This window comes from Chelon labrosus, assembly GCF_963514085.1.
Source record: "Chelon labrosus genome assembly, chromosome: 23".
NCBI lineage: Eukaryota > Metazoa > Chordata > Actinopteri > Mugiliformes > Mugilidae > Chelon > Chelon labrosus.
In genome coordinates this window covers 191,819-210,718 of record NC_140356.1, presented here as the reverse complement: position 1 = coordinate 210,718, position 18,900 = coordinate 191,819, and the positions used below count along the sequence as shown (strand labels likewise).

The 18,900-nt window shown below is 41.8% G+C and overlaps 1 protein-coding gene across 1 annotated transcript; it reads right to left on the bottom strand.

Annotated features, from left to right (window-relative positions):
- Window positions 1-7,479: 7,479 nt before the first annotated feature.
- Window positions 7,480-12,542, bottom strand: prl2 (prolactin 2; the record flags this gene model as incomplete). Its single annotated transcript, XM_084573844.1, has 4 exons — window positions 7,480-7,751; window positions 11,053-11,232; window positions 11,497-11,604; window positions 12,411-12,542. The coding sequence occupies 4 exons, from the start codon at window positions 12,540-12,542 to the stop codon at window positions 7,557-7,559; spliced, it is 615 nt and encodes a 204-aa protein (XP_084429970.1). The 3' UTR covers window positions 7,480-7,556.
- Window positions 12,543-18,900: the final 6,358 nt, after the last annotated feature.

Sequence of the window (18,900 nt, the reverse complement as noted above, 5' to 3'; positions counted from 1 at the left end):
GCTCAATCAGTTAATTTGTATTAACTGATTGTATCGGTGGTTCATTTGAAAGCATAATGTCAAGTTAAATAAATGATAAGATGTATAATGACACATGTCAGAAGGTGCACATCAGTCCCAAAAGTGCACCTTCTCTTTAGCGGAAACACTTTTCTTGGTAAATAGATGGAGAAACAAACACACAAACAGTTTTTATTAAACTATGCTGGCCCTGGTTCAATTCAATTCTATTCAATTCAATTCAATTTTATTTATATAGCGTCAATAACAATACAAATCGTCTCAAGACGCTTTACAAAAACCCGGCCTGAAACCCCCAGAGCAAGCCTGAAGGTGACGGTGGCAGGAAAAACTCCCCTTTAACAGGAAGAAACCTTGAGCAGAACCCAGCTCATATGGAGGGACCCATCTGCCTAAGGCAGTGTCTCTTTTTTTTATATTGTAGTATGCATAAGAAAAACCGGTTCAGTGTTGGCATCTTTACATTTCACTGACAACACTGACTCGCCAAACAAGCATGTACAGGACAAGTGTTGGAAGATCCGCCAATGGCTCGATATGTTACGCAAACAATGCCTGGAAATCACACCAGAGGAGTACAACTCCATTGATGAGCATTCATGGGTGGAGTAGACCTCCATGATGCATGCGTCGCAAGGTACAAGTACCACATGAGGTCACGGAGGTGGTATCTCTACCTGTTCTGGCAAACCATCATGCTAGGCCTAGTCAATGCATGGCTGATCTACCGCCGTGACTGTAAACTACTTGGTGTCCAAAAGCCACTGAAACAAAGCCACTGTTGAAAATACCTCTAATAATAGGCTGTTTTATTGTTTTATTGTTCAGTTTGACATTTTTGTGCTGCAAATCGAATTTGAATAATAATTTATGGCTAAGGGCGTGGAAAGGTGGTTAGCACTGATGCCTCACAGCGAGAAGGTCACCAGTTCGAATCCATGGGCTGGCTGGCCTTTCTGTGTGGAGTTTGCATGTTCTCCCTGTGTCTGCGTGGGTTCTCTCCAGGTACTCCGGCTCCCTCCCACCGTCCAAAGACATGCTGGTTAGGTTGGTGATTCTAAATTGGCCGTAGGTGTGAGTGTGAATTGTTGTCTGTCTTTGTGTTAGCCCTGAGATGGACTGGCGACCTGTCCAGGGTGTACCCTTGCCTCTCGCCCGATGACAGCTGGGATAGACTCCAGCAGACCCCTGCGACCTTTAACAGGAATAACCGGGTATAGAAAATGAATGAATTTGTGGCTAAACCTTATTAAAAAATAAGTCATTTGGATTTATATTGTGGAAATGCAAATAAAATGGCAACTCTGTGTTTCTAAAGAAGAAACTGCCAAGTGGATTTATTTTCAAATAACATATAAAATCTATAATAAATTTCCTTTAAATGCCTGATGTGACATATATGTCACTTTACAGATCTTGGCCACTAGGAGGTGTTTTTCCAAAATAACATCAGAAATATGTTCTAGGTGATCCACCTGGTCTGTTTTATATCCAGCATAATTTTCCCTTAAAGAAAAATGGGTCTGGGTTCTTATGGGTTAATCACTGTCATGGTTTTGTCACGTGTTTTGTCACGTTTTCTGTCACGTTTTCTGTCATGTCTTTCGCCATGTCTTTCGTCATGTCTTCTGTTTAGTCCTGTCATGTCTTTTCGTCATATCTTTTCGTCATATCTTTTTGTCATGTCTTTTTGTCATGTCTTTTCACAGTCATGGTTTTAGTTTCTTGGATTTTCTGTTTATTGTATTTTGTTAAGTCTTGGTTTTTTCATAGTCATGGTTTAGTGTTTAGGTTTTCTGCTTCCTGTTTTATTTTGTTAAGTTCTGAACTTTCTGTTTTGTTACCCCATGTTTTCTTTTGATTAGCTCACTGGTTTCACCTTGTCCCTTGATTTGCTTCACCTGTGTCTCGTCACCCCTGCCCCTCGTGTGTATTTATAGCCCTGCCTTCCCCTTTGTCCGTCGCGTCATACTGCTTGTTCACAGTTTTTTCATGTTCCATGCCACAGATTTTTCATGCCTTGTTTTATTTTTGATAGTGTGTTTGACTTTTGTTTTTGGAAATCCTGCATCATCAGCAGCGTCCTTAGTTTTTGTAAGTTTTGTCTTTTTGTTAATTAAAAAAACTCTTTTTGCCCACTCCTGCCTCCTTGAAGTCCTGCGTTTGGGTCCATACTCTAATCCCCACAACCCCTTTTTGACAATCACTTGCAAACTGATGATGTCAAGACCCCAATACCTGCAGAAGACAAAGGAGTGTGAAACCTAGGGGGTGTTTCCTCAGGTATAAATGTCTATGTCTTCCCATGCTCAGGGTCTTTCCTTCACCATCACCGCTTGGGTGGGGACTGACCTTTTCTTGCAAGGAAATAAAACTTGTCACCTGGCAGAAGACTCTATTTCATTATTCTCCAACAGCAACGAATTTCCACAACAACATGAATAGGAAAGCCAGATGCATACCACCATCCATTATTTGATTCCCACCACCCCTGGAACACAAACTAGTTGTCATCAGAACCCTGCAGCTGTTCTGTTGTGGACAACTCACAATTCAAGGAAAGGACCCAGACATAGGACTCAATTGTTCAGACACAAAAACAGGACTTTAATGGGTTGAACCAAGTTAAGTAAAGTTTTAGCAGAGTTCCAAAAAGAAACTACAGTGGACTAGTCTACAGAGGTTGGCTGGTGAGAAAGCTGGAGCATGGGCTGCACCTGTAGCAAAACGGAGAAGGCAGGTACACATACAAAACTGCTCTTGACCACCAGAGACAGACAACAGCAACAATTGGAGTTTTGAAATCAGACAGTATTTGGACCTGGAACCCCATGTCTACTGTGAGAACTGTCTTTTGGTCGCAGATAACAGACTGCAATTAGATGAGCAGTCTCACCACAATACAGACACCTTCCGGAATGAGACAAGTTCTGTTCAGCTGCACAGGCTTTGGGGAATCAGGTTGAGGCTCGAAGGATGAGGGAGACAGTGGAAGAGCAGAAAAGGTGTCAAACTGATCCGTGAAAGGGCCGCTGTGGCTGCAGGTTTTCATTCCAACCATGCAGCAGCACACCTGACTTGGCTCAATCAATCAAATGAACTGCCTTCACGCAGTCATTTCAGGTGTCCTCTTGCTTGATTGGAACAAAAACTTGCCAGCCACACCCACTGCATGGGTGCTGCATGGTTGGAATGAAAACCTGCAGCCACAACGGCCCTTTCACGGATCAGTTTGACACCCCTGACTTAGAGGAAAACCTAGACGCGCATATGTCAGGATGCTTTCTGTACACAACTGTGTTCTGTTTCCAGTGACCCCAGGCCACTGGAAACAGAAGCAGTGGTGGTGGAGAGGGTGCCTAGTTTTAAATTTCTGGAGTCTTTCTACCACTGCTTAATAGAGAGCATTTTATCACACTGCATAATAGGGGTTGTACTAGTCGACTTTACTGCTGTGCCATGACACTTTAAGTAACAAGTTGACTAGCTGCCGATCATGTGACAATAACGCGCAAGCCTCGGAGAAGACAGGTGAAGACCAGTGGGTCTTTGCAGCAAACTAGCAGTAGTTCAAGTGTGTGAAAATACTTCACTAAAGATGAAGCCCATCCTACCGTGACATGCAGAATATGTAAGTCAGTCCTGAAACGTAACCGTACACACTCATCTGAAAAGGTATCTGCTAACACTAACAGAGGAATGGTCCAAATCTGGCAGACAGTTAACAACTTCACCTGTGGTAACAGAGAGAAGGCGGCTGCAAATCAACAATTTATTGGTGAATTTCATTGTCTAAAGTTATTATTACTTTAAACTGGAAATAGCTTCGAAAATATATATCGCTTTTTTTCTTTTTTGTATCAGCTACACGACAGTAGGTCCCTTAAGACACGCACAACCAGACTCAAACAGCCATCATTGCACTGAACTTTACTAAAAGAAGTTAGCAAAATCTGGACACAGTTCAAGACCAAATGACCAATGGCATCACAAATGCAGAAAAGTTGGATGAGGAGATGTTCACTCAGTTCGGGGTCCCCGCTGAGCTCCGCAGTGACCAGGGGCTTAACTTTTTATCCCAGGCCATTGGCGAGGTCTGCCCAGGTCTCATAGTAAGTAAGACCAGGACATCACCTCTCCACCCCCAGAGAGGTGGACTGGTGGAGTGATTCAATTGCACTCTGTCAACCGAGTTTGCCATTCTAACCAGTCAACACTGTCCAGGAGTCCAGTCAGTGCATACCTGCTGCCATGATGTATGGGCACCAGTAGACTTGGTGTTTGAGTTTTCAGGCCTGAGCCTGAGATTGTTGTGCGGGTAGAGATGGACTTCAGAAGGCCCAGTGTTTGTCTGTGGGTGGTCCACGACTACAATCGCCACGCTTAAGCAAGGTCTGAGCTGTCGTTATTAGTTAGTTATCTTTCAAAACCTGCACAAATTTGTATGGAAGCTTATGTAGCTTTCATACACATGTAATCACCGCCAATAAAGGTAAATAAAGACACCGGCGATATTGAGTAACTACACTTACCTTCAAGGATTTCCTTATACATCAACATGACTGTATCAATAATTAACCACATGCTGATGTGTTAATGACAGAATCACAGATAATGTACTCATATTAAATACTTGAATTTGCTAATTCTCGTTTAGATTTTTGGCGGGTTAGCTTACAGCAACAAGTGCCAAATATTTTAAAAGGCTTTTATTAGTAATGAACAAACATCATTTACGGTGCTTTTTCCTTTTCAGGCAAACATTTAAAACAGTAGTTTTGTGTTGTTGTTTTTTTTGAATAAATGAGGCAAAACTCCGCTGAGGCAACAGGTAGTTACAAAAAATACATGATTCATGAGTGTCCAGGAGCAGAGGGTAACCCCCAGGTATGAGCAGATAAGCCCATGTGGAAATACCAAAAACTCAAAAAATCAAATTACCGTTTGAGGCTGACTCGAGAAAATAGTCAGTCCCATAGACACCCATGTTAAAATGACAATATTAGCAGCAAAAATAAACCTGGTTTAGTACAAAAAACGGGTGTGATCTCAACAGCTTATTTCTCTATTTATCACAACTGTACAGAGTTTGAATATTCTTACAAATCATTTGTTTGATTTTTATTAGAACTTAAAGTTCTGCATAATTTAAGTGACAGATCTGAGCTGCTTGCCGCTAGCTGTGGTCTCTTGACTAGTCTTACCTGAGCAAATGACGTGTTTGTCGTTTTGGCTCATTTGTACCAATTCTGTGTGCTAAATAAACTGTCAATTGGAGAGAAGTTATCGGGTGGTCTATTTATAGTCGAACTAACCTTTCCAATAGGTATAAAGAACCTAGGCTGAAGGAGAGGGAAAAATTCCTCCTTCGACAAATTGGGGGCTCACCTATGTAGAAACCAGTTGGGGGCAAATTGGGGGCTCGCCCTTGTAGAAACCAGTTAGTGCCGGCCTCGGCTACACATTGAAAACTACTGATACACAAAAGGCCGCGCTACTCGGGTGGAGCCCAGATAGAATAAAACTTCTGTGCACACATAGTTGGAGGTATCTCCTTTTCTACTCATAAGATGGTTAAGCTGAAGTCTCAGCGCTGACTCTGTACTAATTCTCTGCGTGCTAAATAAACTTTCAATTGGAGAGAAGTTGTCGGGTGGTCTATTCATAGTCGAACTAACCTTTCCAATAGGTATAAAGAACCTGGGCTGAAGGAGATGGAAAAATTCCTCCTTCGACAAATTGGGGGCTCGTCCGGTTTACCTGGAAAGCAATAGTTACACATGAGAAACGTCTCTTACCGCCAGAGGCCGCAGCTAAATAAAAAGGTAAGCAGAAAACCTTTTAAACAAATTTCTGCATGTCTTACGAGACATTGCATGGCTGTGAGAGTATGATCCAACAGTAGTATTGTTTGTAAGAATTCGTACGGATTAGAAGTGAAGAAATAAAAGAAAAGAGTAAAGAGGTGGGTTTAAAGGTCCCTCATCTCGATACTCAGGCCCACATTGCCTGAGTGTCTGGATGTTAAAGCACCCCTCTGTAGTGAAGAGGTGGGTTTAAAGTGCTAACACAAGTTCACTGTCTGTTGAAGTAGGCTGCTCAAAGGGTCTGAATAAGTTCTGCTGTCAAGACCGAATCCATACGTGATCGGTCTTCGGAGCTGAGTACTTTGGACATAGCGTGCCGCATTTCTCAGCTGGCCAGATCGTGTGAATGAAAACACAGGATGTGTGAGTCAGAATCATTAGAACTAGGGTCCTTAGAAGCCTATTTAAAGGAAGGGAGAGATAGAATAAAACGATCCTTGCCGGAAAAAAAGAGTCAAAAGAGAACTAAAAGAATTTGAAAAATGGTGTAGCGACGTGATAGCTGACGGGTTGTTCGGTGACCTTTGGGGCCCCCCACTGACAGCCGCGCAGTGGAAATATTATGCGAAGACCCTCCAAAATAAAGTAAACAAATTGACAACTGAAATTGAAAAAAAAAAAAATAAAATGGGAAGGTTGTTGAAGGGAAAGAAAGAAACAGAAAAAGATTGAAGATCATATGAAACTTACAAGCCTGCATTTTAGCAACTGCTTTTTTAGCCACACCCGTGCTCCAGTGCAAGTGGTCCAGACGGGAGAAAAAGAGAGGAGCAAGTCCGATATAAGTGAGACTACCTGGTCAGGTGTCAGTGTCCAACACGCAAAAGTGGATTCATGACTGCTCCTCAAAAGAAAAACCAAAGCGTGTGGCGCTCCCCCTGCTGGTTGGCTGAAGTATATGTTATAAATCACACCTATACTGCCTACACCTATACCTAACTCATCTGTGTTTGTGGATGGGACAAACTACAACACCAAACTACACATCAGTTTTATCTATTTTATTTTTTTTTTCCTGACATTTCTGACATTTTATGTAGTTGATATAATGTGGATCTATGTTCAAGTGTAGTTTTGTTTTAGTTAGTTTCGATAGTCTAAGTATTGTATTTCATGTATGTGTGTCAAATAATTAGCCTTTGTGATCTGACATATATATATATAAACAGGAGAAACTGTATAGATTTTGCATTAAAATGGTGTTAAAATATTAAAATGGCATTAATAAGCAGAGAATAAAAATAAAATTAATAAAAATGTGCACTAACAAAAAAAGTGCAACAATGTAATGCATGAGACTTAAAATCTGGAGTATATATTTGGATGTATTTCAGCATGATTTGCATTTTACAGTGGTCAATCATAACATGTATTACAGTCATTCCATCTTGTTCATCATTTTTGAAAGATTGTAGAAGATAGACTATACTGTATAATATCAGATATGAAGTGCAGGGCATGCAGAGGATTTGGATTTTAATACCCCTTCACTCACTGACTGAACACTGCTGTGTATCAGTTAATGTCCGACAACAAAAAATACAGCATTAACCATGCATTTTTTAACAAAAGCATTTCCAGTTCAATTTTGGTGTTTTTAAAAGTTAAACACAATCTCTATTGTTTATCCTTTAGCATATCCAAAAAGGGTTCAAAAATGCATATCCTTTAGCAACCGTTTTCCGGAACGATGCGACACTTAAGGATCTTGAGATAGTTCTGCACCTTGTTGGAGTCTCTGCGAAAGCAGTAGAGGAGGTCATAGTCTTTCATGAGGCGCCATCCATTACTGTCAGATGCCAACCTAGCCTCAGGAGAAGCCATGCTGCTCACAGAGTCACTTATTATTCCCAACATTTGCATCTGAAGCAGAAAGGACACACATATGCACATCAGCTTCCTACAATTAAAACAAACCCATTCACAAGAAAGAAGACACATTATTGTTTCTGAGTACACACACATCCTGAAAATTAACAGATACGAAAACTCAGAAGTGGGCTGAACAGGAGTTGTTCTTGAAGGTTGATGTCTTGTTTTAATTTTGATTTTCTTAATTACATGTCTGTGAAGGTTCTCAGTCATCCAGGTCATGGTATATCCAAAAAGCGTTTAAAAAAGGCAACTGGACTTGTAGAATTTTTTGTAGAGTTCTCAGAAAACTCCTTTTGCCTTTTTTTTTTAAAAAAAAAAACACTTTTGGTTACTTCTTAATTACAGTTGCAGAGTAAAACAAGAAAACAAATAACAGATTACACACACTTAAAACTGAAATTCCACTATAACCTAAAATATATGCATTACATTCTATCATCCTGAGCTTGTTAGTTTCTTAGAAAGACACACTGTGGGAACACAGTGACGCCAAGAAGTTTATTGGTAGATGGAACATGAGGGAAAAGCATGGAGGGATGGAAAGGGTCGAAGGAATGCAATGACTCATTTACGTCATCGATTATATCGACTACCAAAATACACCAATCAAGCAAAACGTGCCTGTGTGCGTCACAATGTTTACTAAATAAGCCCTTATCCAACCGTCAAATGTGAGGAAATTAATTCAACAGAGAGCCAGGCACTTAAAAGACTTTTCTTGTCGTTAATACTTTTATCCAGTAAATAAGTAGCTCAAGCCTACCAAAATCCCAAAAGAATAAGATTAAGTGGTTGGGGAACTCCCAAGGTGAGCTATAGTTTACCAACCTGAATATTGTTGAATTTTGTCGGTTGGTTGAATAACATTTATTAGGAAAGGTTCAGTTATAGTTATTGCTACATTCATCTACTCAGTACATCACACTAACATATTAATTTAACAAACAATCAACAACAGATTGACTGATCAAAAAATAATTGACAGATTAATGTCAGCGCAGTGTGCCAACATCTTCATTCGAAAACTCCTTTCACAACTAGAGATCCATCACTGAGACCAATGCGCTGTTACACAGTACAGCAACAGTAATTCTTGAAATGCTTGGGTACAAGATCAAAACATAACACAGAGAGAAGTTAGCCAGCTAGCAGAGCTACAGAAAGGCAGCATGGTGAATAAAGGCACACCCAGGAAGTAAAACAAGCTCTCCATACCTTAGGCACTTGAAACGGCCAAACAGAGACTAACAGCCCTGGCCACCCAGTAGAAGAGATACACCAAGGAGGCAGAGGCCAGAAAAATAAACAGGTTGTTCTCCACTGAACCAGCCAAGGTGTATTCTCAGTGGTAGGGAAATAACAACTGGTCAGACCCACCAAGAGCTGAGGTGGAAGAATATGGGAAGGGCATATGGGACCGAGAGGCATCACACAACCAAGATACCCCATGGCTAATTGACCTAAGAGGTGACCACAGCAACCTCCCAGAACAAGAACCAGTAACCATCTCGATGGCAGACATCCAAGAGTGTCAAAGATGAAGAGCTGGACAGCACCAGGCCCCGATATGATCCATGCCTACTGGCTGAAGAAGCTAACCGCACTGCATGAACGCCTAGCAGCACAGATGAACCAGCTGCTGAGGGATGGGTCAAAGGGCAGGACAGTAATAATCTTGAAGGACCCTCAGAAGGGACCTGTCCCACCCAACTACCGACCAATAACCTGTCTCTGCACAACATGGAAGGCCCTGTCAGGCATAATTGTGGCTAAGATGAGTAAGCAAGTGGCTCATGATGATGTTTCGAGGTGCGGTACGTCACTGGAAATACATCAAACATGCTAACACACATAAGACGGCGTCATCCCGATATGTCTGTCACTGGTGCGAGGAAAAAAAAACGTGTGTGCAACAAGTTAGTTTAGTTAGTTTCTCATAAACTAACTAAACTAAGTTTAGTTAGTTTCTTATGACCCCCACACCGAGGTACGTACCGAACCGTGACTTGTGTATACCGTTACACCCCAGGAACCTAAGGGCCTTCATCCAGAACTCGATGGGAATGTGGAAGACAACCCTAGAGGCCGACTCAAAGCCAATTGTCCAAGTCAACATCAAGGGCGGCATATACCAAGGAGATGCACCACTGCTGTTCTGCATTGGCCTGAAGCCCCTCAGTCAGATCATCAAAAAGAGTGGTTATCGTTACCAATTCCAAAGTGAAGCAACAATCAGCCACCTGCTCTACATGGATGACATAAAGCTGTACGAGCGAGAAATCGACTCACTGATCCACGCCACCAGGATCTACAGCAATGATATTGTGATGCAATTCGGATTGGACAAGTGAGACAAGATGACAAGAACTGAAGGGGTTGACCTACTACATAGGTGATATCCAAGACAGCTACAAGTACCTTGGTATCCCACAGGATAATGGAAACCATGAGGAAGCGGCAAGGAAGTCAACCTCAACCAAATAGAGTAAGGTAAGTCCTGAAAATCTGCTGAATGGCAAGAACAATTAGTGCACAGAGGCACTAATCATGGCAGCACAAGAACAGGCCCTAGGTACAAGAGCCATAGAGGCCAAGATCTACAAGAGTAGATCAGACCCAAGGTGCAGACTATGCAAAGATGCCCCTGAGACAGTCCAGCACATAGTGGCAGGGTGCAAGATGCTAGCCGGGTCAGCATACATGGAGAAACACAACCAAGTGGCTGGAATAGTGTACAGGAACATCTTTACCCAGTATGGAATAGAAGTATCCGAATCCCACCACAGAAGGTGGCTGAGAACAACAGGGCCAAGGTTCTGTGGAACTTCACCTTCCAGACTGACAAACAGGTCCTGGCTAATCAACCGGACATAGTGGTGGTAGACAAAGAGTAGAAGAAGGTGGTGGTGATAGATGTGCCAAAGTACAATATATAAAAGACACACTAAAAATATAATAGTTGCAATACATAAAAAAATCTAATGATAATAATAATAATAATAAAAAAAAAAATAATAACATTAAAAGTCCCAAAAATAAATACCTACATGTTTGGGGAGGGGGCGAGATAGAAATGATGATTTCCCCAAATGATCAGAGTAAAATGCCAAAATGATATGTAAAGAGTTTAGTACAGGAAATAATCAAACTATACAGTAAAACATAATAGATTTAAAATTTTCTTTAAAATAGAGTCAACACCACAGGGTTCTTGTGAAGTGCCAGGCTCGCCATTTTATTTTGGCGTTCTGATAAACTACATTTATAAATATATAAAGACCTACTGTACCTTCTCAACCACTTTCTGTACACCTTTCCGTAGCTCATGCACCATGTCACTCATTTCAAGAGATTTATTGGAGCTGAAGTTATTGAAGTCATGGTGGTGAGCCATGCTCTGATGAAAATGCCACAGAGGATCTTTCCATGCCACCAGGAGTTTTAGAATCACTTCGGTCAGCTCCGACCTCTACAGTAACAACAGGAGAGGTGGACACAGTACATTTACAAGTCAGTTTAAAATGAAGTTGCCCTTTGAGTCAGAGGTAAAGGTAGAATCAAAAGGATTCAAAAGTAAAAGTAAAGGGATAATCAACAAAATTATTAAGGAATAATGTACATTATACATGGAAACTTTTGTCATTTATATGGTGTGTTGTACAATAGAACAATGAAAAGAAATTCAAAGGAAGAGAGAACTAAGAGATAACTTTATAAAAAAAAGTTAATTCACCGCCATTCTCTGAGCGTTCTCCTTGCCATTTGGTGTAAGGATGTCAGAGGTATGACAGTTGCGACTGACCCGGCCAATCTGACTCTTACTGGGAAAGAAGTAAAGCTCCTGACAGGACAAACATCAGTGAAATGTTGGAGGTCAGGTGTCATTTAAATATCATCTGTAGCTAGAGTACAGAGCTAATAAAAGATGACTTCCTATCCATGTACACAGATAGCTAATTCTAATACAACAGAGGTAGAATTTAGAATTGTCTTAAAAATATTGTTAAACAATATTTTGTTATTCTGACAGTTTCTATTAGTTTTTCTACCCTGTTTATATGTATCAGCAAGTATTGGCTAGATCGTAGAAATCCCAAGTACAATTAGACAATGAATTAAACTACAAATAAACTGTTTTATCCACAAATCTTGAACATTTTAGGTCTGGTAGTGGTAACAGCAATGCAGTTTAAAAACTTAAGTCACAGATTACTGTTGTTTTAATTAAGATGCCAGGCAATAATTTGCCATTTTTTCCCATCAGTCTGTGAGCAAACATTATCAGTTTTCAGTGGCATTGGGATGGAAATAAATATGTTGTAAAGGTTATCAGTTCACTGTGGCTGTTCCTTCTTTTTTCATTTCTCCCTCAAATATTTCAAAATGATCTGCTGTCAGAAAATGCCAAAAATTACTTGTTTTGTAGACACACAGATGTTGACTGGACACATATTTGACAGCTTCATAATAAAAGTCAAGATTTTAGTTTGGCGTACGTTTATAGAAATTGCTAATGTCATAATTATAAATGGACACCATGTTTGTGCTGACACATTTAGTTTGATTAAACATGAACATTTTAATATCAGACTTGTTCAATAAACATCATTAGAAAAGTATTTAGACAATTTTTATGAGGCTACTTACAAACTCGGAGTGAAGGTTGTTTGAAATACCATGCATCCTGGCTGAGTGTTGAATAACACGATCAAACAAGTTGGCCAGAGAGAGGACGTGGCATCCAGCCTGAAAATTTGTACAAAGGGGCACAGCATCCATACTTGACAGCCTGCTACAAAAAAACAGACAGACCAACACCACCCACACATCACGCACTAGAACAAAGACCAAGGAACAACAACAAAAAAGAAATTGAGTAAATTTGCTTTGCAGAAAAAATTCTGAGACAAAGATTATCCTTAAAAAATACCTTCTTTGAATGTGTGTGTGTGTGTTGTAGGCATGTGAAATTAAATCAGGAACTAATGACTTAAAGACACAGTCATCAATGAATGATCTGTTTGGGAGATTGAGTGGTCTAATAGGAAAAGAACAGAACATGCTAAATACAGTTCTTCCTTTTGATTCCTTCATCCAGAGCTCTGTTCTTGAAATACCTGCCTGATCCGACGTTACGAAGCATCCTGTGTGGCACAGAGGAAATCCTGTCTCAGAGCAGGGAATGCTTCTGTTTAAAGACCTAGGCAGTTCAGATGAGGGTCCCTCACTGACAATTTTCCCTTTACACATAGATATCAAAGATGGGGGGGGGGGGGGGGGGGGGGGGGGATTAAGGGTGGGGCAGAACATTTAAAATGATGAGATCTATGACTCCTTAATAGTGATTGGAAGTATGCGAATTATCTCCCGCAGAAGAGCTGGCTCTCATGGCTTCCAAATGGCTCTTCATTTAATTTAACTCTGATCCTTCTATTTTATCCTAATTTAGCAACTGTTTTGGTAAGCATTTTTTCATTCACTGTTTTCATAAAAATCTTATTTTTATGCATTTTTTTTTTTTCGTTGGAAAAAGGGTGATTTTTGTTTTACGTTTTAGTGCAAGTTGGCATTTAGGAATACCAGATGTCTCAACTTGCATGTTCAGTTTTCGTTTATTTCTTCACTTTTTCATGACACGCTTGCATTTAAATCTGAAAAATTCTCATTCGCTACAAAGAATTGGCTCTTAGAGCTGGCATGTTCACTACTCCTTACAGTCTTGTACATTGAATTTTAGATAAAAGAGACATTTTCCCTACTGAAATTGTCCAGAATGACTGATTTGATTTATGATTTGATTTGATTTATCTTTATTGGAATAAAGACATATCCAAGGGATAGATCATGACAAAGTGCAAGCACTTATTTCCATCATGGTCCCTGATGTTACAAGACAGGACATATATCCACATAAAACAAAACAATTAAACATCATAAAAATAGACTATGAGAGGCTAAACAAATAAAAGAATTTTCCCTAACCCCACCATTCTGTATTAAAGTGCAAAGTGCATACAAAGACAACACCAACAGACAACAACTCACATAAAGGAAGACATGTTAGTGTCACTATGGATTTAAATTGTTCATTATCATTGTTTCAGGAAAAAGGTAAAATCCCAGGATTTTACCTTTTTCCCTCTATGCTCTTAATTTCCAATGGTAATTTATTCCTGCTCACCGCACCACTGTATTTGAGAGTACACTTGCCATTGTTTGACAAAGCGAAAACACCTTACATTTGATATTTAAGTGTACTAAAATGTGAAAAACTTGAGTATAAATATAATCAGACCCTTTTGTGGTTCACCAAACTGTGGTTGGGCTAGTTATGTGTAGGGTTTGTCACACCTTTTAAATGTCTTGATAGGGCACCACCTCCTTTTTTCGTAGGAAGAACACTGTTTAAGTCAATTTATCAGTCTGAATTCTTTTTTCACAGTTTATACCATTAATTATCAAACAACTTCTTAAATGTGAATGAACACTTATTTACTGAATAGGTACTAATAGAGTACATGCATATATTTGTGTAATCAAATAGAACGGACATGATGAGACCTGAAATAACTAATTTGCGGAGCGATGGTGAAAGATGGAGATGTTTTATGGCTTAAGCTAACGGGAGTGGGTTTGCTATAATACCTAATCTGATCAAGCGTCTCAAAAAAGAATTATTATTGGTAAGTTTCAAAGTAATAACACCAACTCTCAAGCGTCAGTGTGCTCCAGTGTGACGGAGACTGGCAGACAGTACTTGGGACCGGCACACAGTACTTATTGCGTGTTCTGCACTCCAACACCCAGCTTTGTTGACAGCGTTGTAGGTGTTCAGCCGAAGGCAGTAGAATGCCCTTCACAATGTCTTTGTAGGTGACCGGATTGTCATAGTGTAGTGGCAGCCTCTTGGTTTCTTGATCTGTGGAAGAGACTGAATCTTGTTCTGAAGTCCCCACTCAATAGCTCCTGTTAGCTGTCCCCCGGCAGCTCCCAAGCAGCACAAAACTTAATGTGGAATCGGTGTGTAAGTTTGCAAATACTATGTCGGACTCTGTAGTAGTAATAGTAGTCTTACACACTTCTCTGCCGCATGTCTAAGACTGTCTCACACCCGAAACTCTATAAATTCCATAGATGTTCTGTCTGCTCCCAGATTATTTAAATCAAAAAACAGTAAAAGAGGAGTTACTCATTCAAACCTTATACAAATCAATACAAGTTTATTGGTAGAACAGAACAATAGAAAGCCTGGGAAAGGTATTTGACTGCAGCCTGAAGGACACCGCAGCCATTCGTGTGACCAACCTTGAGCTGGAAGCCTGGCTAGCAGCCGTGGATAAGTCAGGCCTTCCTGGCAAGTTCAAGGCCTGGACATACCAACACGGCATCCTCCCACGGATTCTCTGGCCCCTCGTGATCTACGAGGTTCCAATCTCCACCATCGAGGGCTTTGAGAGGAGAGTGGGCAGGCTCAGTCAGGCTGGGCCTTCCTCAGAGCCTGAGCAACATTGCCCTGTACGGCCAGAACAACGAGCTGAAGCTCCCTATCAGCAGCTTGAACAAAGAGTTTAAGGTGAGCCGTACTAGGGAGGTGCTGCAGTATAGAGAGTCAGAGGACCCAAAGGTCTCCGAGGCTGGAATCAAGGCGAGGACAGGGCGGAAGTGGAGCACAGCAGAGGCAGTGGGCATTACTGAGTCACGGCTACGGCACAGGGAACAGGTGGGTGCAGTGACTCGTGAAAGAGCGGGCCTTGGTAGCAGTACAACATCTCGCTATGACAAGGCACGGGGAAGGACAGGAGAGCACTGGTGCAGGAAGAGGAGGAGGAGGGGAGGGGAGGGGAGGGGAGGGATACTTCTCAAAAAACTCTACAAGTCCAGTTGCCTTTTTTGAACCTTCTTTGGATATACCATGACCCGGATGACTGAGAACCTTCACAGACATTGACAGGAATTAGCAAGAGAGATCATATTACTCCAGTTTTATCTTCTCTTCATTGGCTCCCTTTAAAGTCTAGAATAGAATTTAAAATCATCCTCCTTACATACAAGGCCCTCAAAGGCCTAGCTCCATCATATCTTAGACCTCATTGTACCATATCATCCCAACAGATCACTCCGGCCTGAAAGTGCAGGCCTACTTGTGGTTCCTAGAATTTCAAAAAATAGAATGGGAGGTAGAGCGTTCAGCTATCAGGCTCACAGGTCGCATCCTCCACTTTCTTTTCTCTGGCACAGAGCTCTTGCCCTCTAATTTCCTATCTACTACTAGTCATGCAATTCTGTGCTATTACTGTATAGCATGTTAACTGCTGTGTATCCCTCCCCTCCCCTCCCCTCCTCCTCCATCTTCTTGTGAGTATCTCTGGCCTGGAGTTTTGTGTTTCCTGAGGAGCTCCATACTATATCTGTTGTCGTGGTCTCATCAACCTGCCCAGTCTTCATGGCCTCCTGCAGTTATCCAATCCTACCTGAATGAACAATTTTTCAACCGATCCACAAAACACATGTGGACTGGTTGGGCAAATTCTCATTTCCCCTCCAGCACCCTAGTGAGGGTAAAGAGCTGGTCCATGGTTCCATGTCCGGGACGAAACCGCATTGTTCCTCCTCGATCTGAGGTTCAACAATCGACCATACCCTCTTTTCCAGCACCCTGGCATAGATCTTGCCAGATGGGGAGATGGGGACCACCACCTCGGTCTGCCAATCCAGTGGTACTGCCCCCGATGTCCACGCAATGTTGCAGAAGCGTGTCAGCCAGGACAGCCCTACAATATCCAGAGCCTTGAGATACCCAGGGCTGATCTCATCCGTTCCCGGAGTTGTTTCACTACCTTGGTGACTTCTGCCCCAGAGATTGAACGATCCAACCCCAGGCCCTCCTGCTCTGTATCTGAATGACCAAATCAAAATAAATCAAAAGCATCAGTACATTAATAACATCATGTTCTTCTTTATAGGTGACATTTTGCTAATAAAGGAAAGGTAGTTGTTTCTAAGATAACAATTTCACACTACAATTTCAACTAATAGCTACTATTAATATAAGAACATGCATAAGGTTCAACACACTTTAATGATAACAATTGTTTAAAAGAACGAAAAAATGTTTTTAAGGATGACCGCTTGAGGGCACTGCTGATCCATCTTTACTGTGAGAAATTATGTGAATTTGGGCTAGCTTCATCGTACAAGGATCAAAATCGTCTTCCACAGAATTGTAAATCTGTTTTTTTGGCTCAGTTGACGTCTATTCAATACGACCTTAAGGGCCCCTTAGCGTGGGTCCGTTCAGCATCTGGACTTGCCACCTTTATGGCTAAGGTGCAAAGTTTGGTCCGTTAAGGGCTCTTCCACAGGGCAATCTCTTAAATTTACTTTCCAGAGAGGGGGAGAGATAGAGATGACAACAGGATCCCCTACACATGTTTGCTTTGATAAGTCTAGTGATGTGTCTAGAACTTGATGTAAGCCCACATATGGTATCCAGCAGTCCGGTATCCAGCAGTCCTGCACCATTGAGGTCGTGTGCAAGTGGAAGTTTAAAGTGACAGTCTCACAGCCTCCGGGAAGAAGCTGTTACTCAGTCTGGTGGTCCTGCTGTTAACGCTCCGCACCCTCCTGCCCGAAGGGAGAGGGAAATACAGTGTGTGTGCGGGGTGGGTGGTGTCTTTCCTGATGCAGGTGTAAATGTCCATGGTGGTGGATAGACTGCGTCCCACAGTCTTCTGTGCAGCTTTCACCACCCTCTGCAGAGCCGTGCCACACAGTGATGCAGGAGCACAGGACGCTCTCCACCACACATCTGTAGAGTGCTGTCAGGACTGAGCTCCCAAGTCCGGTGCGCCTCAACCTCCTGAGAAAATAGAGGCGCTGTCCCTCCGATGTGCAGGGGAGGGGGGAGGTGTCTGTCCCTTCTGAAGTCCACGATCATCTCCTTGGTTTTCTTCACGCTGATGCAGAGCAATGTTCCCTCTAAGCTACACGCTTGCGCAATCGCGCACTGCTCGCACGTTCTCCGCGCACAAGAAAATCTATGCAGTGCATAAAATAAAATCCAAAATGAACTGTAAATAAATTAAACAAATACATTGTTATTTGTTTATGTACCATTTTGCAATGTAACTCAGTGAGTGACAGGTGTCCAATGATATGATGCGGTTCACTTATGCTGCTGTACGTGCCCTGCCCATACGCGCTGCGGCGCCGGTGTTTTGCAGGTTAACTAGGTAACAGTGCGGCGGAGTAAAGGCAGTGGCGCATCCACTCACCAAGACAAAGTAAAAATTAAATGTGGTTCTTTTAACATGGAATGGGTGTGTGTGTGCAAACAAAAGAACCAGCGGTGAAACTGGGTGAGATTTTTTCTTTTTCGAGAGAGAAAGGTCTGCTCTGCAAAACATGATGTTACTACTAGTAGGCGTTGCCAAACATGCCTTGAAAAACAGAATCGACCAGTATTTATAAACAAAAGTACACGTCCCGTATTGAGCTGAAACAGGACGCACTTTGTCCCGTATTCAGTAGCGGTTTTAGGCACGGGCGAACCGGGCAGCCGCCCGGGGTGGCATTTTTTCATGACACAAGGGGGGCGGCTCGAGCAAAAATAAGCGAATAAATCTGCGCCGCTACATGGTTTTCTATTATCTGTCATATCTGTGTGGGAATATTGGCGCCCCCTGCAGCTGCAGGCGCCCTTGCTGCTGAGAAGGTGCCGTGCACAGAAGGTGTGCGTGAGAAAGGGAAAGGGGAGGGGGGCGCGGGGGACAGTTCACCTCTGGGTCTCTCCCAAATTGAACGGACGCCACTGCCCGTATTACTGTGACAATCAAAAGTAGCGTGTAAAATGTCAATGGAATTCATGAATAACAGGGCACTTTTGCACTACTTACTGGACACTCTGTCATTGCCATGTCTGTCTACCTCTGCTACATGTGATGACTGTGACTTTCATTCATTTATTCATTTCATTTATCTGCTTACAGCCTAATTTAATTGCACACAGTCCTCCTCATTTGTAGTTCTCATATTTATATAAAAAAAACTACCTCTACTGGTCACTTTATATTTTTAACAGGTCACTTTAAAATTTGAACATAGTTTATAGTTGTATAAAACATTTTAATTCTAGTTA